The 23,793-nt window shown below is 37.8% G+C and overlaps 1 protein-coding gene across 1 annotated transcript in view; it reads left to right on the top strand.

Annotated features, from left to right (window-relative positions):
• Positions 1–23,793, top strand: part of taf3 (TAF3 RNA polymerase II, TATA box binding protein (TBP)-associated facto) — a 200,044-nt gene that overhangs the window by 139,987 nt on the left and 36,264 nt on the right. Inside the window, exons 3-4 of the mRNA XM_072562997.1 lie at positions 8,837–10,641; positions 17,628–17,710. Coding sequence (XP_072419098.1) covers positions 8,837–10,641; positions 17,628–17,710 — 1,888 coding nt within the window. The remainder of the gene's footprint in view (positions 1–8,836; positions 10,642–17,627; positions 17,711–23,793) is intronic.

Genomic DNA, 23,793 nt, shown 5'->3' with positions numbered 1-23,793 from the left:
TCGTGTCGCCATGGTCTGGCGATGGAGGAGGCCAAGAACCTGCATGTCCTTAGCGGAGTGGGAGGGGGAGTTAAAGTGTTCAGCCACAGGGCAGTTGGGTTGGTTGGTGAGACAGGCTGCCTACTTGCGGAACGTTTCAGAGAACACCTCAGACTCTGCACCGCCTTCTTGACCTGCAATCTCCTTCCCGACCTCTCCGCCCCCACCCCCTCTCCGGCCTATCACCCTCACCTTAACCTCCTTCCACCTGTCGCATTCCCAACGCCCCTCCCCCAAGTCCCTCCTCCCTACCTTTTATCTTAGCCTGCTTGGCACACCCTCCTCATTCCTGAAGAAGGGCTTATGCCCGAAATGTCGATTCTCCTGCTCCTTTGATACTGCCTGACCTGCGCTTTTCCAGCAACACATTTCTAAACTACATAAATATCATCCTTCTTTCCATTCTCTAATAGGAAAGTAATTATGTAAATCTCTTATGCACCCAAGTTTGTATGAATTTAAGCAAATTTCTGTTGATGTCCACTTAATTTCTTTGCAGTTGGATTTTTTGATAAAATGTAATGGCCTAGGTTTTGCAGTCTATGGAGTAGCTGACCTTGAAGAAAGCTGCATAGATGCATCAGACTGTCTCAATGGCAACAACTTTAGCCCTCGATATGCAGTTGATTGTGGAACTTTTATTTAATGGGAATTTCCAGTTTTGCGCTGCAGTGATAAGCTGTCCAACCAATGAAATTAAGAACAAAGGAAAAATACTGTGGATGCTGATATAAACACAGAAAATGCTGGTGGCACTCAGCAGATCTGGTAGCATCTGTGGAGAGAAAAGCAGAGTTAGTGTTCTGACTCCTCTTCAGAACCCTTCAGAATTGAGGGTTTAATTCCACCACCCCAGGGAAAGACTTAGTTTATTGGAGGTATAGTGGACAGCAAAGAAGGTTACCTCAGAGTGCAATGGGATCTTGATCAGATGGGCCAATGGGCCTAGGAGTGGCAGATGGAGTTTAATTTAGATAAAGGTGATGCAAGTCAGTACAGGACTTATACACTTAATGATAAGGTCCTGGGGAGTGTTGCTGAACAAAGAGACCTAGGAGTGTAGTTTCATAGTTTCTGGAAAGTGGAGTCTCGGGTAGATAGGATAGTGAAGAAGGCATTTAGTATGCTTGGTCAGAGCATTGAGTATAGGAGTTGGGAGGTCATGATGAGGCTGTACAGGACATTAGTTAGGCCATTTTCAGAATATTGTGTGCAGTTCTGGTCTCCCTCCTGTCTGAAGAATGTTGTATAACTTGAAAGGGTTCAGATAAGATTTACAAGGATGTTGCCAGGGTTGAAGGGTTTGAACTATAGGGAGAGGCTGAACAGGCTGGGGATGTTTTCCCTGGAGCATCAGAATCTGAGGGGTGACCTTATAGAGATTTATAAAATCATGAGTGGCATGGTTAGGGTAAACAGGCAAGTTATTTTCCAACTGCAGATTCAAGATTTTCATATCAATCTATATACTTGGGCTAAATCCTGAAGTTACAGTCAACACACTCAGGGGTAATGAAGGTGAACGCTGACAGTTCAGTCAAAAACCCACAAATTTCATATCATTATCCTTCACAATTGTATACTGTGAACAATGGAGGATTACTTTATCCCATATATATATATTTACAGGTTGTACACTTCAATTATCACTAAACCCTGCTATTAACTACTGAAAGTCTATAAAGCCACATGTCCTTTTAAAGAAAAGGCCCAAACTACTTCAAGTAAAACTAAGCCAGAAGTTCAAGAGTAGTCACCTCTGTGGAGTGTTATAAAACACTTTTTTTAAATAAGACATGACATTTTAAGCAGATTAACCCAATACATTAGTTGTACAAGAACATCCTTTCTTCATCTGCTTTTTCATGGAGATTTACAAATTGCAATAATGTACTTTGTTTCTTGATCAATAAAGTAGATGAGCGGCAAACCTAATTTATTTAGAATATGAATGTTTTGGTGTCTATTAATGTCCACGATTTATATTTATTTCCTTAATTTATAAGAAAAGACTATCATTGGGTTTTAAAATTTGTGCAGAAATGAAGATGAAGCTTTAACTATGTCATGCAACATTTTGAATTCCACTTATTGTAAAGGTGTTAATAATCCAATGATACTCAAAGCGAAACCTAACTGTTCTTGCAGTTATTGCTGAATAACTTCCTCGGCGCATGCCATTTATTTTTGAAGTTTGTAAATTCCTTGCAAATAACAGTTTTCAAGACGTAGGATTAGTATGTTTAGATAAAGATTGCTAAATTGCCATTAATTTACAGAAACACCAGAAAACAAGTTCAAACGCTGTATTGTAACACTGATGTGTAGTAATGCAGATGTGTAGAGCTGCCATAACTCTTTATACTATTTTACTCTTATTGCAATATACAAAAAATGGATTGGTTAATAAGGCTTTTTGTAAGAAAAATAATGATACTTTTTTTCTTCACTAGACAATTTCCAGTGCCATTAGGGATTGCAGTTATTAAAAAGTATCTACTGTCATGTTGTTATCCATCTGCTGTAACAGATGGACAACTTACTCTTTGACCTTGTCATTTTGATAAAATCCTCCTCATTTTTGTGTTAGTGCAGATTTTAAAATACTGTGGCCGTTATTAAATAACTGATGTCATGTGATAAAGAAATGCAGCAGGACTAAATTCACCTTGCTATTTGAGGGTGTGTATCTCTGTCAATGTTTTCAGGTCAAAATAGGAAAAAAGTAAGATGTGCAACTCAGATTTTCTCTCTTTTTAAAATAATTCTTTTTCCACTTGTAAGTTTTACTTAACCCTTCCTTTATGCTTTCTCACAGCAAGTTAGGACATATGACAAGAACAGGTTGTTCAGTCAGTATCTGTCACAAGATGGAATCAGCTGACTTGTTAAAGGGCTTTTTTTAAATGTACTTTGTCACACTTACTCTGGAGAGACAACATACCTCCACTCTGTATTTAATACTACTTAGAACTGGTGGAGACCAGTCCAGTTTATTAGCTGGTAAATGACTAATAGCCTATGATGAACAGTGGTGATTTAAAATCTTGAAGTCGGGCTGGGAGTGGGCAGAAGAAGATGTAAGAGAAGTTGTCGTTATCATAGCTTCATATCATAAGCAACTGCTGGGCACCAATTGAACGGTGTGTGCTATGTCAGTCAAGCAACCTTTCAGAACAGTTACCATTGGTGGTAACTATAGAAACCCTTCAACCATACCCCTATCTTATTCAAGCAGGAGTTATATGATCCAGTCGTATTAACATATAGATTACACCATTCATAATACTGTAAATTGTTTCACCTTACTGTGCCTACACAGTTCAGTAGCTGCTTTACTCTTCAGTACAAAAGTGTGCATCCTGATGTCACAAAGTGATTTTTATTTACTTTTGTAAAATTGAAATAATTCTCCAATCCAGAACCACGGGCTACTATTAATTCATTTTCTTCCTTTCACAAATGTTACTTTAGTTCCTCTTGTGATCTAGCAGAATCATGATAATCATCCTTGCTATGAAAATACTGGCAGGAGGAGAAAACAGTAGTCTGGATTTTATGGGTTAAATGTATTAGTAGATCTATATTACTCTTAATTGTCACAGTCATCATTAACGGTACTTCATAGTTTTCTGCCTTGCTGTTTACCAAGAATTGTGAATTTAAGCAACATTTCTTTAAGAAATTGTGCTTTATGACCTCTATTAGCCCTGCATTATTATTTCCTGATCTTTTTGAACTTGTAAAATTAAGTGTTCAAAAGTATTTCTCCCTGAGACATGTTAGCTATGCATATAATTTGTGTATAAATCACCTATATTTGAGAATCGAGCCAAACAAATGAATACATGACAAAATTAGTGTCTTCACCCATCCCTCCAGCAATGACTTGATATATAATATTTGCAAATGAACTGCAAATCAAGATTTGATTTAAATCATATACCAAACAACACCAACCTAGACTGTGAACAATTTGTCTCATTGCTTAACACATCTGTTCAAATGATGGGAGGCTCCATCCATCCAGATCATTTTTATACCATTATATAGGTCATGTTCAACTTCACGGTTGTTACATGCCACTAATTGTACCAAAATGGTGCTCGGTATTGAGTAAAGTTTCAACTTCTAGTGTCATTCCTTGCTTTGCAGTTCTCAATTGCTGGAAAATCTCAATTGTGGGAAAATCTCAATTACCAAATTATTAGTTCAGCCTGATTGACAAAGTTGCATGTCTGTATCTAAAAGACCATTGATCATTTTATCATCCTAGTTGTAATATTTTCATACTTTTGTTTCTTTTCTGCTACATTTGATCCTGTCCTAGTTCTTTAATTTCATTTCAACTCATTTTTAAATGAATGAAGGAAAGAAACATTAACTGAATTGACTTTCCAAATAGCCTCTATGCTAAATACAGCTTAGCTTTATTAACCTCCTTTGGCCAAGGCTGTGTATATAACAGATGCTATGGTGACCGCAGAAGGCTGTAATTCCATCTCTGGGTTGAGCTGACATTTGTAGACTACTTGTGTTCAGCTACAATCTGTCTTCTTCAGTACCCCTTCTAGACGTCTGGTAATTGTAGTACCAGTGGTAACTTAACAGGAAGTTAATTGCCATGTTTCAGTAAAAATTAATTCTTATGTTGGAGCCCAGAGTGTGTACAAAATAAAAGAAATAATTATAACCACTTAACTCATGAGTTGCATCCCCAAAACAGCAATGGCTTGCATTTATGTAGCACCTGTAACATGGGAAAATATCCCAAAGTGCTTGACGAGGGCGTAATCAGAAGATGTAGTAAGAAGCAGAGCAGGTTAGATTTGGAGAGGTGAACACACACTTAAGTCATAAATGTTTGAGGCCTGCTGACTGAAGACACGGCCTGGTTGGGAAAGTAGGTAGACATTGCACAAGAAGCTAGTTTTGGGTTGAATAGGTTGTCAGCATACATGTGGATATTAACCTCATGTCTGAAAGTGATGTTAATAAGGAACAGGAGGAAGCTACATTTGTACACTTGGAGGAGAGCTCTTGTGGCACAGTGATAGTGTCCCTCCCTATAAGCAAGAAAGCCTGGGTTTAACTCCCACCTGCTCTTGCAGTGTGTCATAACACATCTGAACAGATTGATTAAAACCATCTATACCCTTTGAAGATTTTAAAGAAAGTGGTACAAATGCTAGCAGAGAAGCCATTGCTGGAATTGTTCTGGCTACGATTGGATTAGTTGGAATACAACTAAGTGATGAAATGTAGTTATGATTTCAGATGTACCTGATGTTCATAGTGTGCCCTAAAAGCAGAAAATACTCATCAGGTCAGGCAGCACTGTAAAGAGAGAAGTTAGTTACATTTAATATTTTAATTTGATGACCTTTCATCAGAGTAAAAGATGTGCCAAATGAGCCATTTTTGGTTTTAATGAAAGATTATTAAATTGAAATATTAATTGGAAATTTCTTTCACCACAGATTGAGTGTTATGTTTTTACTTCAAATTTTGAGAAATTGCTGTTTTTTTTCCTCTTGTTTAATAAATATTGTACATTTTATTAATGCTTCACTTCATTGCATTTCTAATTAACTGATGCGTCTCTTTTGCTACTCACTGTCTGTTGAAGAATAGTCCTTTGGCATCGTGGCCTTTAGCCAGGCAACAAAAGTATGTTTTTCCTTAAAGCAGAATTCTCTCCTGCCCTAAGAGGTAGCTAATTACCTTCCTTCCTTCCTCCTCCCCCACCACTTCTCTTAGCCTTAGTCTGTCACTCGCTCTGTCTCTTCCTGATGTCTCAACAGGGTGTTTCTCGTACCCAGACAGAATGTTCTGCTACAGTGTCATCTGTCTGTGTATCGATGCATGTATTTTGTGACTATCTGTGTACATATACTTATGTGTATATATAGTGTGAACAAAGTATTTCCTGAACTGAGTTTCTTCCTGCACATCTTAAGCAATGTTTGTTTTGAATTGCTGGTTACTTACAGCCTTCAAATCAATAGAAAACGTGTGCTACAGTTATTTCTGTCAAGTTATATAAAGCAGTCAGAAAGTAGGAATGAGGGATGAGGTAAGATTTCAGCACTGCAGAACTTCATTTCCTGTAGCCAATGTAAACTATTTCCCTGTGGCTTTTTCAATAAATGTAGTATTGTTGTAATTAAAATCTTCAAGCAGAAGGAAAGAACATAAAATAACTAGGTAGACTTGAGCATGAAAAGAATCTCTAGTTTTTCATTTGGATTTTTAAAATGTAGTTGGACCCATACATATGCATTATTTGTTAACATAACCTCTGAGTATCAAAATCATGTCTTTGTCAATTTCATAACTCTTATTTATAAATAGTGCAAGCTGTTTTTACCAGCTTGAGCTGGGCCTGCAAGCTGGGTTTTTCATTGTAACTGGAGAGTGAACTTGGTAGTTCAGTGATAACGCTGTTTCAAAACAGGATCTTCTGTTATCATGTGTCCAGTTTTCTTGTTTAATTGAAGTAGCTGTGAATTGTGTCAAACAACACTTGCACCCACCCCCCCACCTCTGAAAGACCACCACCACCTCAATGTCAAAGTCCAACTGGACTACCATCTCACTAAACCCAAGATAGAAGAAAGGCTTTAGGAGAAAAATGCAAACTTGCAGCTGAGTTCATTAATTAATGTCAAAAGATTAATTAATATGTCAAGACCCTGAAGAACCCTTTCACTTAAACTATCGACCAAGCAGGAAGGAGGTAATTGGACCAGGTATTACTGCTTCAGTGTAACACTGAAAATCTGATAGAGTTGCCCAATAGGTGTGAGAGATTTCAGAACACACAAATTTTGCAAAAGATGAAGAGCCAAGTCAGGTGAATTGTTTTTTGCAGCTGGTTGTTAGGACATGAAATGTACAATCATTTACAAGGTGGAAAAAGAATCCATAATAGGTACATGATTAAATATTTGAAAAATAAAAGCTTGAGAGTTTGGAAAGAGCAGGGAAGAGGTCAAAATGGAAATCTCTAAGAGCTGGTCTAGATCGGCATGGTAAGTTGAATGCTGATATAAGTGCTGAACAGAAAACCAACATTGATGTGAAACTCTCTTATAGTACTTGTCAAGGAAGTAGGCTGATCTATGTTTCACAAATAACAAAATATATATAACTTAATTCAATGTCAATAATTGTTTTAAGAGTTCATCTTTTTCAGAACTTAACTGCAAATTGCTAAATTAAATCCCAGTTTCAAAACAATCTCCGAAAAAGGATGTACTGCAATTGAGTTTTATTGAGTTTTGTTCTTCTTGCCCTTAATCATTTTGCCAGTAAACACCAAATATGAATAGAAATTCAATTAATAAATAGTTTGAGTTTTACTGTAACCCAAGATGAAACTTACCTGGCTTGTTGGCATTTAAATGTGGTAAATTAGTAAATGTTTAGTAAATTGATGATACTACATACGGATTAGTGCTATAAAGTGTGATCATAAAAATTTACTTTTTACAGTAAGAGTGTTGATTTCGTGCTGATGATCAATTCAGAAGCACCTGCTTGTGAAGAGCTTAAGATCTACTTATGAATATATCTGAGCCCAAGAGATTATCGAGTGCAGATCTGAAATTTGTAGCAGAGATCAAACTTATAACTCATCAATTATATGTGTTAACTCAGAAATCTTTTTGTTAGTTGAGTGTAAGGTGCCACTTATTCTTTCTGCGCCAATTCCATGAATGTATAATCCTTCAATGCTTTGAGCTGCAGACATACCCACCAACTGGTCAGGTTTAAAATCAGAGCAAAGTATGATGTAAAAAGAACTCCAGTATAAGAACAATTTGTATTTGTATAGCATCTTTACTGTTGACTTGAGACTGTCCGAACCAATCTTACTGAACTGGATTCAGATCAATCCATGTGTCAAAATAAGGGATTAGTGTTATTTTCCAGTTTTATTCCACTTCTAATTTGTCTGTATATAAACAATTGTGTGTACTGTGTTATGGATTTAATTCTTCATGCATGTCAGCTGACAGCACTTAGATTTGAGTTAGAAATCATTTTTGTATTACAGATTTAAAGTGTAGAAAGTGAAGCTTAAGAGCATCTTTCTTCCCAATAGCATCATTGTTCTCCCTGTGGGTACTTGACCAAGAACGGGTCTTTGTACAGGTGAGATGATGAATTGGTGATTGGATTATACAACATGGCATCAATAATCTAGTACAAGATGGGACATATTTATGCTGATATTATCAAAAATGTGTGTTAGGTTTGTCACTCCTGTCATAGAATTATATTGATTTCTGCCTTTAAAATACAGTATTTATTTTTTGGCTGGCAGTCTTAAAAGAATCCAGCAGTTTTAGCCTCATCTGACCACCAAGAGTTGACTATCTGAGTTAGAGAAGCCAGTGGCCAAACACAAATATAAACATTGGGAGAAAGTTATTTAAGCCCACTGAGGCATTAACCTTTCAAACTATGCTAACACTTCAGTACATCACTGATGGAGTTTTTAGTATTGTTGGAATTCTTTCCTTTTGGATGAGACATTATCTGTTAGTGATGCAGGAAGACATAAAAGACACGACAGCACCATTTCAGATGTACCGGTATCCCAATATCTTGGCCAACATTCTTTTAACATCAGAAGAAAAATGCGATTAATCTTATTCGTTATTTTTGTGACTTTTCTTTGAAAATTTGCTGTGGATCTGTCTCATTAGTTGTGAAGCTCATTGAAAGTGACAAACTGTTGCAAAAGTGCAAGTTCCTTCTTTTCTAATATTATACTTTTTTTCCACAGAGGAAGAGGAGGAGCAGGTCCCCACTGATGGAGGTACATCAGCAGAAGCTATGCAGGTTCCCCTTGAAGAGGAAGAGGAGGATATGGAAGAGGAAGAGGCTGTTAATGATGAAAACTTTCTGGGAAAGAGACCACTTGAAAGCCCTGACTCTGTTGACTTACCAGTTGCAAAGCGAGCTAGAACAGCTGGCTGTAAAATAGAGAGCCCTGATGGTGTCTTAGAACCAAGGGAACCCTTGAGTATGATTAATTCTCAAAGGGTGCCTCCTGTTTTGTCTCCAGTTGCACCACCTGATCATTCTAGCTCATTGCCTCTTTCACCTGAACCTCCAATGCTTGCACCTATACCAAAACCATCACAACTTTCAACTCCCAAATCTTCAGATTCAAAACTTCTCACATCTAAAATTAAATCTAAAATTTCCTCTTCGCCAATACAAAAAAGCAAATCCCCTAAAAGTTCTCAGTTGGCATTTTCAGGAAGTCCCATTCGTTCTCCAAAGACTTCATTGAAAACAGACAAAAAATCACCTATGCGTACAAAAAGTCCGAAAAGTCCTAAAAGTCCAAAAGTACCAGCAAACGTCCCTCATTCCACTGCGAAGAATGAAACTCCAAACCGAACACCTTTGCCTGTCTGTAATTCTGGGTCTGAAAAACTTGGTAAAGAAAATGTTCACACAAAGCAGCCACATACATCGACAGAATTGGAAAAACCAAATGTTTTGGATACATCGCCAAAAAAGATGCCAGTGCCTGATAAAAGTATTGATGACTCTATTAATGCTGTAATAGCTCGAGCTTGTGCCGAGCGGGAGCCAGACCCCTTTGAGTTTTCTTCTGGATCTGAATCTGAAAGTGAAATCTTCACTAGTCCCAGAAGACTTACTATTTCAGAGTCATCAACACCTCGAGTGCTTTCCCTATCTAACAGTTTTAGTAGGGGTAGTGTTACGCCAGTGTCGTCTTCTGGGCCAACAACAAGCACAAATGTGTCATGGACTTTGGATGATTCCATTAATGAGGTTGTCAGGAAGGCAAGTTTAGGTACACCCCCATCCGTACCTCCATCTGTGCCTGACCTGTCCTCTCCTTCTGCTTCCCCACCAACCCCAGAACCGCTTCTTAAGCTCTATGAAGAACGTACAAAGCATGCATCCTCATCTGATGTGAAGAAAAAACTGAAGAAAGAGATTAAAATGAAAATCAAGAAAAAAGAAAAAGAAAAGCTGAAAGATAAGGACAGAGATAAAAAGGAAAAGGGCAAAGACAAGGAGAAAAACAAGGATAAAGAAAAGGAAACCAACAAAGACTCCAAGATATTTTTAAGGGAATTTGGAAAAGAACATGAGAAAGATCCATTTAAATTTAGAATTAAAGACTTTGATGAGAGTGAAGTAAAATTAAAACATAAAGATGGGAGCTTTAAAAAGGATAAAGAAAAGCACAAAGAAAAGAAAAAAGATAAAGAAAAGGGGAAAAAGGAAAAAGAAAAAAATAAAGATAAGGATAAGCATAAAGCTAAGGCCCCTTCAACAGGATTTGGGTATATTCCAAAAGAGGTCCAGTTGCCTTCATTCAGCACCCCAAGCAGTGTCAAGACTCAGTGTGTTTTACCAGCAGTGTCTCCAATGGTTCCAGAAAGGCTATTTGAGGAAAAATCTAAAGAGAAGGACAAGAAAAAAGACAAAAAGGAGAAAAAGAAAAAAAAGGACAAGGACAAGGAAAGGATGAAGGAAAAGGAGAAAAAAGAGAAAGAAAAGAAAGAAAAGGAGAAAGAAAAAGAAAAGCATAAGAACGAAAAAGTAAGTTGTAATGTAAAGTGTGTATAACAAACTATTGCTTTAAGAATGTTGGTTCTCATTTTTATTAGGTAAAAACAATGATTGCAGATGCTGGAAGCCAGATTCTGGATTAGTGGTGCTGGAAGAGCACAGCAGTTCAGGCAGTATCCAAGCAGCAGCAAAATCGATGTTTCGGGCAAAAGCCCTTCATCAGGAATAAAGGCAGAGAGCCTGAAGCGTGGAGAGATAAGCTAGAGGAGGGTGGGGGGGGTGGGGAGAAAGTAGCATAGAGTACAATAGGTGAGTGGGGGAGGGGATGAAGGTGATAGGTCAGGGAGTAGAGGGTGGAGTGGATAGGTGGAAAAGGAGATAGGCAGATAGGACAAGTCCAGACAAGTCATGGGGACAGTGCTGAGCTGGAAGTTTGGAACTAGGGTGAGGTGGGGGAACACCTCCTCTAGCTTATCTCTCCACACTTCAGGCTGTCTGCCTTTATTCCTGCTGAAGGGCTTTTGCCCGAAACGTCGATTTCGCTGCTCTTTGGATGCTGCCTGAACTGCTGTGCTCTTCCAGCACCACTAATCCAGAATCTCATTTTTATTAGGCTTCTTTAAAGAACTATTTTGCAAAACCGGCCTTCATGCAACTAAAAGAAGCCTGAATTTTTAAGTTTGAACACTAGTGTGCAGTATCAGAAGCAATTCACTAACGTGTGATGAAGAAAAACCCTTAGGTTAGCTATTTATTTACTAGGTTTAAGTCTAATTATTTTCATCAAGATGTGCATATATTTTAAACCTGAGTCTTCAAGTAGTTTTACCATACCAAAATTTAATGAATGGTTAGTGCTGAGTCGTGATTTAAATATATTGTAAAATTTCATGAATGACTAAGTTGTTCTGTTACTGTTAATTTTGAGATGTGAATTATGCCTTTGCCAAATTTGTTAGAACAGCTGCAGATTTTTCTTCATCCTCCCGCATATATGTAGCAAAAAAAATCATGAAGCCAGAAGACATCAGATGTTCCTAGATACTATTGTAATTTAGATTAATCTGCTTAGATAAGCTTCGAAGTTGTTTTTTTTTGCTGCAAGACAGGATTTGAAAAATGAATTTTTCAGAGAATCGCTCTAACGCTTTCACTTTGTGATGGCGCTTCACGGGTGTCCTAGAAGAAATGTAGAGCGACAAAACATTATCAGTTCATGCCTTGAGGTATGTAGTAAAAAGAATCTAAATCCAAGAAGATTAACAGAAAAATGCAACACACTCCAAAAAGGGGCTTATGTGACTGGTATTATTTATCCAGGTGAAAAGAATGGTGCTTATATATAAGACTTTGAACAAATCCACTGGCAATGTATTTCTAGTACTCCACAAAGGAGTCTTATATTAGTGGCCCTCCACTATCTTGCTTTGAACTCTGTCACCAGCCCAACTTTGTATGTTAGTCTACTTATTAAATTTGGCTTCTTGTGAAGTTGTCTTTTTTTCTCAAATATACAAACTTGTTTCTATTCACAGGCATTTTAAGTCTGTAGTGCCCTCCAGCGTGTGTGCACATATATTTCGATCAATAAGAAATAAGTGTCTTAATTAAACTATCTATTGTATGGTTTAATTGATCAATCTGTGATCTACTATGTTATATTTCACATGAATGTGACTTCATTACAAAGGAAATACTTTTAGAAGATAGCAACTCAGATATAGTGTTCGTATTTGAAGAGCAGAGATATATCTTTAAAAAATCTGAGTTTTATATCAGTGGGAGGCAAAATCATTTAAATGAATTTCAAAGGATTCCAGCATGGGGAGAATGTGAAAAGCATTTGAACAGAAGAAATAGTTGCAGGAGTAGGCCATTTGGTGTCTTGAGCTTACTTCACCATTCAAAAGATCATAGCTGATTTGATTGTGGTCTTGACTACACTTTCCTTTACAATGCCTCTTCCTCAAAAATCTGTCTCATTCAGCCTTGAATATACTCAATTAAAATATGTAATCCCAGCCTTAACTGTTTGGTGGTGAAGCAAATTCTAAATGTCAGTGACAGACTGCAAGAAGTTGTTCCTCTGCATCTGCATTAGGTGGCACGGTGGCTCAGTGGTTAGCACTATTGCCTGACAGCACCAAGGATGCGGGTTCGATTCCAGCCTTGGGCAACTGTCTGTGTGGAGTTTCCACATTCTCCCCATGTCTGCCTGGGTTTCCTCCCACAATACAAAGATGTGCAGGTTGAGTGAATTGACCATGCTAAATTGCCCAGGGATCTGTAGGTTAGGTGCATTAATCAGGGTTAAATGTCAAGTAATAGGGTAGAGGACTGGGTCTGAGTGAATTACACTTCAGAGGGACAGTGTGGTCTTGTTGGGCAAAATGGCCTGTTTCCACATGGATTCTATCATTCTATCTCTGCATTGAATAGTAGACATCTTATTTGGGATTCTTTACTCTGAGATAATTTATTAATCTGACCCCATTACATATTACCAAATTCAAAATACCCTGATCCCTGGTTGGATTCACAACATATTTTCATAGGAAGCTATTCCAAAAGCACTCTGACACATGGCTGCCTTTGCGAATTTGATTTTCAGACATAGATGTAATACAGTGTCAGAAAGTGTGAGGTCTGTACTTTGGTAGCAAGAGTAGAGGCTTGGACTATTTTCTAAATGGAGAGAAAATTGAGAAGTCTGAAGTGCAAAGTGACTTGGGAGTTCTTGTCCAGGGTTCTCTCAAGATATCCTTGCCGGTTCAGTCAGTAGTTACGAAGGCAAATGCAATGATGTGCATTTATTTTGAGAGGACTTGAATATAAAAGCAGTGATGTACTTCTGAGGCTCTATAAGGCTCTGATCAGATTACATTTGGAGTCTTGTGCACAGCTTTGGGCCCAGTATTTCAAGAACTATGGCCCTGGAGTGCTCAGAGGAGGTTCATGAGAATGGTCTCAGGAATCAAACGTTCCTCATATGTTCCTAATAACATATGAGAAATGTTTGAGGACTCTGGGTCACTTTTCGATGGAGTTCAGAAGGATGAGGGTGATGAAATTGAAACATACAAAATAGCGAATATGCTGGACAGAGAGGACATTGGGAAGATGTTTCCATTGGTAGGAGAGACTAGGACCCGAGGGCACAGCCTGAGAGTAAAGGGAAGACATTTTGAGAATGGAGAGAAGGAGAAACTTCTTCAGCCAGAGAGTGGTGAATCTATGGAATTCATTGCCACAAAAGCCAGGTCATTGAGTATATTTCAGACTGTGAGACAGATAGTTCCTCAATTATTAAGGAGATCAAAGCTTACAGGGAGAAAGCAGGAGAATGGGGTTGAGAAACTTATCAGCCATGATTGAATGGTGGAGCAGATTCGATGGGCTGAATGGCCTAATTTTTGCGCCTATGTCTTATGGTCTTCCCAAACCCCTCAGTGCAACTTGATAAAGCATAAGTTCCTATTTTACTGACTTAAGTTCATCAAATATTCACTGTGGAAAACAAAGGAAATGGATGTAAATTTGCTGGCTGAGCTGGAAGGTTCATTTTTAGACCTTTCGTCACCATAGTCGGTAACATCATCAGTGAACCTCTGGTGAAGCATTGGTGTTAGAGACCCACTTTCTATTTATCTGTTTCGGTTTCCTTGGGTTTGTGATACCATTTTCTGTGGTGATGTCATTTCTAGTTCTTTTTCTTAGAGGGTAGTAAGTGGGGTCCAACTTGATGTGTTGATTGATTACAAAATACCTTGCAAGAACTGTAACAAGCACTACTTTGCACAAACAGGCAGAAAACTAGCCACCAGGATACATAAACATCAACTAGCCACAAAAATACATGACCCACTCTCACTAGTATCCTTACATACAGATGAGGAAGGACATCACTTCGACTGGGACAACACATCATCCGAATAGAGACATGCATGAGAATTCCTAGAAGCATGGCATTCCAACCGGAACACTTATGAACAAACATTTTAAGCAACATCTGTGGGAAGAAAGCAGAGTTGTTTCGAGTCCAGTGACTGTTCATCAGAACTGTTGATAAAGAGTAACTGGACTCAAAGTGTTAACTCTGCTTTCTTTCTGCAGATGCTACTGACTTGCTGAGTTTCGCCAGAAATTTGTGTTTTTGTTGCCAAATCATCTATTGGATTTATTTTACATTGGAACTACGTGGCTTAAAAGAAAGTCAAAGTAGATAAGGATTTTTGAAATCATATATAAGTAAACCTTAGACAAATCTTCCACAGATCACTTTGGACCATTAAGGTTACCACATACCTTAAAAGGAAGATCACAGTGAATAATATCAATATTGTGATCTTTAAAACTTCTTCAGATAACGTCATGCTTCTAATTCTCCCTATTGTTTGTTGGGCATACCCTTAAAACCAGGTGTTATTGAAAATTATCTGCTGCTGGTGTTCAGATCAAGAACAAGTGACTTGAATTTCATCCTTGCACTATAATATCTGAAGTCATGAATTATAATACAGTATGTTAGCTAATTAAGAAGGCATGCTTTGTGTAGTTGTTATACATGATTGTGAATTCAGAATTCATAAAGTAAATTTGCAGTGTGTCTCATTCAGTAATCCTGTGTGCGTAGCGTGGCACGTGAAAGCAAATCCGCGGGTGGCTCGATTTTCTGCCCGTTAACTGTGAATGGGAGGAAAATCCAGTTTGGGGTGAATTGGATATAATTTTTGAGCATAACACCTGCCAATAGCAATGGATATAAAATAAGCTTCACAACCTGTACACTTGTTCACTGTTAAACTGGAAGTTCTAAATTTCTCCTCATTATTTTCAAGGTTTAATTCACCATGTAAAGGTTTTAATATTTGTTTGTTGACAATCCCTACTCAATTTTAATTATTCCTATTTTTACTTGAGCAATCCACATTTCAAAGAAAAGGATTGGTGTACTTGAAAGGAGAATAAGTTAACTCAAAACAAATCTACCATAGAAAGAATTCCACGTTGTTTTAGTATTGGTATATATAGAATATTAAATGTCAAGCTTTCGTCACATGATCATTGTACCTGACCCCCTTTATGAACTAAAATGGTTTATAAAAGGACTGTTACTGACCTAAAATGGATGCTGTGATCACATGACCACAGATTTAGGCAAGTCTAGTACACGCAGGAGTAAATGAAACCCATCTGCACTGAAATTACTATTTTACCTCGAGCCATCAAACCAAGGCAACTGAGTTAATGACAGGATTTTTGCATCTCCAGTTTTAATTCACATTTATGTGGTAATTTCACACTTGAGACATGGAAGGTTGACAGCAGTGTATCCAACTTGAAGAAACAACAGGGCCAGGCTCAGGAATCCACAAATGAATCCAATTTCAACAACCTTATTTGACCAGCAGAAGAGAGAAAGAAAGTGGATTTGTAAACAAGAGCTAGAAGACACTCTCTGTTTCTCTCATCATCTGGGAATACCGTACTTGGTGAAAAAGTGAATTGGGAAAACAACCATCCACCAAAAACTCAAAGATGTGTATACTGCTGAGCACACCAGTCAACCATTAAACAACGTTTTTTTTAAAGCTGTGTCCAAACACCTAAAGGAGTCTCAGGACTTCTAAAGGTTGTGCAGGCGCTCTCGCTTTTAAACTTTTCATATGTCCTTGTTTATGAGTTTGATGTTGCATTTAATTATTTCTTTCCTGGCGTTAATAGGTGATAAAATTCATTTTTCGTTTGCACAAGAATAACTTGTAATTGGCAGTACGACAATTTGATTCAAGTACAATAGCTGCATGCTAACAAGAAATAAAAATATTTGTTGCACCTGGCTGGCAGGGACTGGAAAGGGGAGAGCCAATTTCCCATTTGTTACCTGGTTGTAGCAATGATGCACATTGTTTTAACCACAAGCAGCTGTAATAGTTGAAATTGGTTATTCGCTTTTGTAGGTTATTAGATGTGTGTAGTAGGCGTTTAATATTTTATTTTCTCCCCTTGGAGAGATTCTAGGACCAGAGGGTGTAATCTCAGAGTTAGGAGTGGTCCATTTAAAACTGCAATGAGAATGACATTTTTTAATGGTTCAAGTATTTTCAAGGCTGAGCAAAACAGATTTTTAATCAGTAAAGGATTCAAGGGCTATGGGGAATGTGTCGGAAAGTGGAGCGCAGGATTATTAAATCAGCCATGATCATCTTGAGTAGCAATGCGTATCTGACAGACTGAATGGCCTACTTCTACGCCTGCAACTTATGGTCTACTACTTCTCTCTCATTTGTTTTTTGCCTGGTAAAATATAAATCCACCTACTCAAGGCAGAAAGGGATGGACAATAGTTACAGCCTTTCCAGCATTGCACGTATCTTAAAACAAAATAAGGGATTCTAATGATTGTATATTTTAATACTAATTTGATGCACCAAATTATGATAAAGTAATGATTTGTTCCATTACCACATAATGAATTTTTGTCTCAAACTGGCCATTAGGGAAAGAAACTTAGGATGAATGATGATTCTTCCTCAGAGCTAAGAAACAAATTTCCTGCTGTCAGATTTGTGATACTGATGGGGGCCTAAAAAATGGAAGAATATGACTTAAAAATTAAGGGTGAATATTCACTTAGTTAATTATAAGCCCAGATTTATTATCCTAGCACCCATTTTAACTATTGATTTCTGCTTCAAAATCTCAGATTCCCTTTGAAGGTTGTTGATGGTATCAATGAACTTTTCTATCAACATCGAAAACAACCATTGACTTAGAATAGGGTCTTGCATGTAACTGCATTTGATGTCACACTGGAGTGCATCAAAACAAGCTGTAATTACTTTTATGCAAATAAAGTTTACTTGTTCTTTTTTCAACATTAAAATTATTTGACTGAAACTGACTTTTGACTTTATCAAGACTTGTTGTTGGAAATTTTTCACAGTTTACATTTCTAACAGTTTCCAATATATGAATTCGTGCAACTGTGCTTATCACTGTATTTTCTGTCCCAGGCAAAACCTGAACCAATTGTACCAGCCCCTTCCCCTGTTATTCCAAGGCTTACACTGAGAGTCGGTGCTGGCCAGGACAAGATGTAAGTACTATATATTTTATAATTATTTTAAATGGTCATATTGTTCACATGAAGATAAAGATCAGTGCCATTTTTTGTAAAACATGTTAAATTTGCTGAACTAGCTTAATAGTTCTCCAATGTTCTTATTAAAATTACCTTATCCAGTGCAATTCAGTTCATTGAATAAATAAATTGTCATTTAACTGGAAACAAATCTACCAGGGCAAGGATTGTACATGTCCTCTTAACATTTGAAATTTCCTATTCACTTCTGTGGATCTGTTCTACAAGTGCAATATGCTTTTATTACTTATCTTCTCAATTTTTTTGTTTATATTCTAGTTAAATATAACACTCTGAATGGTAAACCAGTGAGTGGAATTAAAAGAGAATTGGTTGGATCTGTGAATAAATTTAGCCAAGGGAATAGCCAGTTTCATTCCAGTCTGGAAGCTGCAATGTTCCAAGTATTAAAATGGTAGTGTATGGATTTGATGGAACTATAAGTCTTTGAATCATATGCAATAATTTGTGATATCTGGTCATCACAGATAAAAGAACCTTTTGTTGTTCTAGTGGTTTACTGATTTCAAAATACCATACAAAGCAACCTTGAACTGACTTTTTTTGGAGCAGACTTCTTTAGCGCACAGACTTCGGTGACTTCATAAAATTCTGTTTTACTGACTCCATGAATGAAGTGAAAGGCACAGAGAAGTCAGTTCATCATTTTATGACACAGGGAGGTCAGCTTTGCTCTGCAGCTTGTAATTGTGATGAAATTTATGATATATTATTATTTCAAAGCTTAGATTCCGAAGTGGTTTTTGGTTTTCAGTCTGTGAAGATGATTTTGTTTTAATGGTCGGAAACAATTTTAGTACTGGCTCAATACAGCACTTCCAAGAAATAAACTAAACAAGACTTAAGCTAAATGACCAGACTACATGATCATTGAAATAATTGCTGAAATGTTTGCTAAATTACCCTTTTATAACTAAGAGAAAGACAGATCAGAAGCATATTTAGTCCAGAAGAAGGGGAACAAACCCGCATTGAGGAGACATTTTCCTAGTGCTATTATCGCTAGACTATTAATCTGGAGACCCAGAAAATGTTCTAGAGATCTCAGTTCAAATCCTGCCACATAAAATGGTGGGGTTTGAATTCAATAATACTTTGGGAATAAAAGTCTAACAATGACCATCGAACCATTATTGATTGTCAGGAGAAACCTACCTGGTTCACGAATGTCCTTTGGGGAAGGAAATCTGTCATTCTTTCCTGGTCTGGCCTACATTTGACTCCAGACCCGTAGCAATGTGGTTGACTCTTAATTGCCCTCTGTGCAATTAGGGATGGGCAATAAATGCTGGCCTAGCCAGGGACACGCTAATCTCTGGACGAATGAAAAGAAGAGGGCTGTGCGACAGCTTTAAAAATATCAGTGTAACTAGAAGAATTATTTTCCTTAGAATTTGGTAAGGTAACTCAATTCAATAAGTTGGTTTCTTTATGCAACAAAGAGAATCACATCAGGTTTACAAGCAGTTGGCGAATGGAAATGATCTCTGCCTTGTCAGTGGGATAAAAAATTAGAGTGAAAATAAAAGGATAATTCATTGGGGTTGTGTATCTATAAAGGATATTTCGAGGAAGCAGAGTTAAATATTTTTGCTGTTTTTAATAAGGTACTTACTTTTTTTTCCTTTTATATAATTAACATATGCCGTTTAGTTAAGTTGGCAATCTCACGTGAACATGTCCCAAATTATTTTTAAAAATTGCTCTATCAAGCCAGGTTTCACTCAAGATGGTGATTTGTCCGGTGTTACCATCAGCTAGGATCAGAACAAAAGCATAAAATATTGGACCAAGGAAAGACTCAGAAAAATATGTAAAATGTTCAGTATTTTATAGTAATTTTGTTAAATATCTAGCCCCTTTGGATATCCTAATAATGCATTCCTGGACCACAGCATAACTCTAATTGTTCTCCTCTGAAATATTAGCTCAGATTTTTGCTATGATGGATAGCGCCACCGCTATGCTTAAAATGTTCAAAGAAATCAACCCTGAGCACGGCATCTCTCATATTTGCATGGGTGGGATTTGGGGCAGGTTGTAATTCTTGCATCTGCTGTTTCTGGAGGTATTTAAATGATCGACCTTCACTGTAATTGGAACTACAAGACTCCTGGAGTGTGATGATTAGTTCAGAGCAGTTCTATTCTCAGTGCACTTCTTTGGATGGCCAGGGTGCCCTTTCAGAGAGGCAAAGTACCTCTTTGAAACTTGTCCTGGGTACTTTTAATGGGAATAAGTCACGCTTTGGAAGATTTAAGACACCTTAGCAAGTTTTGAGAAGATTTGTAGCTCAGGTTGAGGTTTTGGATGTAGGTTTGCTCGCTGAGCTGAAAGGTTCATTTCCAGAAGTTTCGTTACCTTACTAGGTAACATCTTCAGTGGGCCTCATGTGAAGCAATGCTGAAAATTCCTGCTTTCTATTTGTATGTTTGGGTTGGTGATGTCATTTCCTGTGGTGAAGTCACTTCCGGTTCCTTTTGTCAGGGGGTGGTAGATGGGGTCTAACTCGATGTGTTTGTTGATAGAGTTCAGGGTGGAATGCCATGCTTCTAGGAATTCTCGTGCATGTCTTTCTTTGGCTTGTATTGACAATACATCCATCCTAGGACAAGCCAAACAAAGACATGCACGAGAATTCCTAGAAGCATGGCATTCCAACTGGAACTCTATCAACAAACACATCAAATTAGACCACATCTACCACCCCCTGAGAAAAGGAACCGGAAGTGACTTCACCACAGGAAATGACATCACCAACCCAAACATACAAATGGAAAGCAGGAATTTTCAGCATTGCTTTGCATAAGGTCCATTTAAGACACACTTTGGGATTTACAGTCACAGTCAAGAGTATGATTTCCCAACCCCTGACCCATTCTGAAAGACCTTGTATTTATATTGCAAGTTCAATTCAGCTTCTGGTCAATGGTAACCACCCAGGATGTTGATAGTGGTGAATTCAGTGATGGTCCTGATCATGGGATGTGGGCATCACTAGCTGAGCCAACATTTATTCATCATTCTCATTAGCCTTGATGAAGGTGATAGTGAGCTATCTTCTTAAACTGCAGTCCTTGGAATGCAGGAATACTTGCAGCACTGTGAGGAGAGGAGTTCCAGAACTTTGACTCAACAACAGTGATGGAACAGCAATACATAGTCAGTTCTGCTAAAATGCAGTAGTTCTGTTCTCATGCAAACTCTTGTTATAAGAAAATCATGTAATAACAGCACCATTAAAACTAATCTTGTAATCTTGTAAACCTTAAAAGTTTGCGCTATGGAAATAGCATCCTCAATTTGTCAGTTGTGTTATAGCGAATTCACATTAATGAAACACACATTCTTGAAGAATGACCTGTAGTCCCTTGTAAGGAAGGTGTTTACCTTGGAAGGGAAATTGCAGGTGGTGATGGTCCCATCTGCAGCTTTTCTCCTCCTAAGAGAAAAGCTGCCATTTTGTGTTGGTAGTGAAGGGAGTGAATGTTAAATATGATGGACAGGATGGCTGATTCAGGATGTTGGTAATGTGGGATTCAATTACAGTATTACTGCAGTTGCAGTATCTGAGACATCACGAATAGTGGAACTTCAATGGTCAGTATTGCTGCCTCACAGGGCCAGGGACCTAGCTTTTATTTTAGTCTTGACTGTGTCTCGAGTTTGCATACTTTCCCCATGTCTGTGTGGGTTTCTGCCTGGTGATCCGGTTTTCTCCGACAATCCAAAGATGTGCAGGTTAGGCAGATTGGCCATGCTAAATTGTCTGATAATGTTCAGGAATGTGCAGGCTAGGTGGATTGGCTACGTTAAATGCATGATTACAGAGATAGTATAGGGAGCTGGGTCTTTGGAGGGTTGGTACAGACTGGATGGGCCAAATGACCTCTTTATGCACTGTAGGAACTCTGTGATGCTATTGTGCATTCATCAGTAAACATTCCTAACTTTTACTTTATGATGTAGATCATTGATAAAGCAGCTGCAGATGGTAGTGGCTGGGACACTACTCTGAAGAAATCATGTTGTGATGCTCTGGGATTGAGATGATTGACCTCCAACAACCATAACTGTCTTTCTGCATGCTAGGTATGACTGTAACCAGCAGAGAATTTTCCTCCTGATTCCCATTGACTTCAGTTTTCTGAGGGCCCCTTCATGACTAACCTGGTTGAATAGTAGGGGCTGATATCAAGGCTCATCTCACCTCTTGAGTTCAACGCTTTTATTCACCAAACCACTTTCTTTTGTGATATAGGTAGGGTGATGATGCTAACCCTGAATGTACCTCCAGTGGAACGAGGATTGATTCCCATGCTGTTGCCATTGATCTGACCTACACACTAACTAAGAGAGCTAACCAGGCACCCTTGAAAAATCTAACAATGCTCAATTGCACTTGAACTGGTTTCAGCAAAATTAACCTTGCACACGCTGAAAAACATTTACAGATAATTGACACCTGAATAATGGGGGTGCTGAGAAACAACGTTCTAAACTAGTACTCAATGTGAAAAATAACATTGAAGATAAAGCTAGTTCTCATAGCACATTCTTTCAGTTAGGAAACAAATTAATAAAAAATACACATATACCAACACCAAGAACATGCCTATAGCTCATGGCATAGCTAATGTTCATGGCCATTTTTGTATTTTGTATAATCATTGGAAGAGTTATGCAGATGATTTCTCATACTGATGGATATCTGCAGTTTTAAAAAATATCTTACGGAGCAACAGTAGAAACTCTATCAGAACATATAAGAATGTGAGTGATTGAATGAAACATGACTTATAGAACAGCATGAGTTTTGTGAAATATTTAAAATCATTGCAATCCAAAAGAATTAGTCCTCAAATGATGTCCATAGCTTGATTCTTTAAATCTAAGTTCACATCCAGGCAGTGCTGAGTAGCATTCTTTATTCATTCTATCTACTGTAGACTTTCTTTAAATATTGGAGTTCCTTTTAAACAAAGGGTGTTTTTTATGCTTTTATACTCTCTCTTTACCAATCAACTGATTTCCAAAAGTTATTGAAAAGTTATGCAGAGAAGTCAAAGAACAAAGGATGACCACGAACTTCAGTACAGACTGTTCAAGGCAATTAAATAGGTTTAATCTATTTAGGATGCTGAAAACAGCATTTGTCCCTATATAATCGGAGTCACTATGAGCTGAAAGCACTATGTAAATATATCAGGTTTGTGTTATTTCAAATGAAGAAAAGTGCAGGTAAAAAAATAAAGAAAATAACAGTTAGGAAAAGCACATCAGTAAATATCAGTGCCTTTGATACAAAGTTGCTGAAAGAGAGAGAGTACTTACTTTAGAAAAACCCTATAAAATTTTGTTAATTGTCCTCTCAGTTTTTAGGTGGTCACTTAGTTTTTCTAGTGAATCCTGAGATTGCCCAAATCTGAAGGGCTTATGCCTGAAACGTCGATTCTCCTTCTCCTTTGATGCTGCCTGACCTGCTGCACTTTTCCAGCAACACATTTCAAATCTGTTCATTGTACAGTAAAACTTTTAAGCAGTGAGACAAGGGGCATGATTGCTATCTGAAGTAGTGTAAGTTACCAAATTCATGTTCTGTAATTGAGGAAGGAAACCAGTGACTGCTCCCTACAAAAACATGAGCAATGGATTGAGCCACATTTGCATCAGTCATTAACAGAGCTATTGACCTTATACAATGCAGTGAGAGCAAACAAAAGCAAAGAGCATCAGGACATAAGATGGGAGTGTTGGTACCTCATTCACGCAAAAAGACATAAATGCCAGAAACTGGAAATAGGAATTGTAAATGCTAGAAATGTACAGTGTGCCTGTCATATCTAAGGAAGAAATAGGAGACAGCATCATCACTAACGATCAATGTGCTTTTTTACTGAATTCCACGGCTGTGACATAGCTCTGGGATTCAGAAGACAAACCTAGGTTAGGTGATTTACTTATATGAATTTAAGTCACCCGAATCAAGATTATATTGATGATTTGTATTTCAGTGA

The sequence above is a fragment of the Chiloscyllium punctatum genome, chromosome 44, assembly GCF_047496795.1.
Source record: "Chiloscyllium punctatum isolate Juve2018m chromosome 44, sChiPun1.3, whole genome shotgun sequence".
Lineage (NCBI taxonomy): Eukaryota > Metazoa > Chordata > Chondrichthyes > Orectolobiformes > Hemiscylliidae > Chiloscyllium > Chiloscyllium punctatum.
This window is presented reverse-complemented; position numbering and strand designations above follow the sequence as displayed.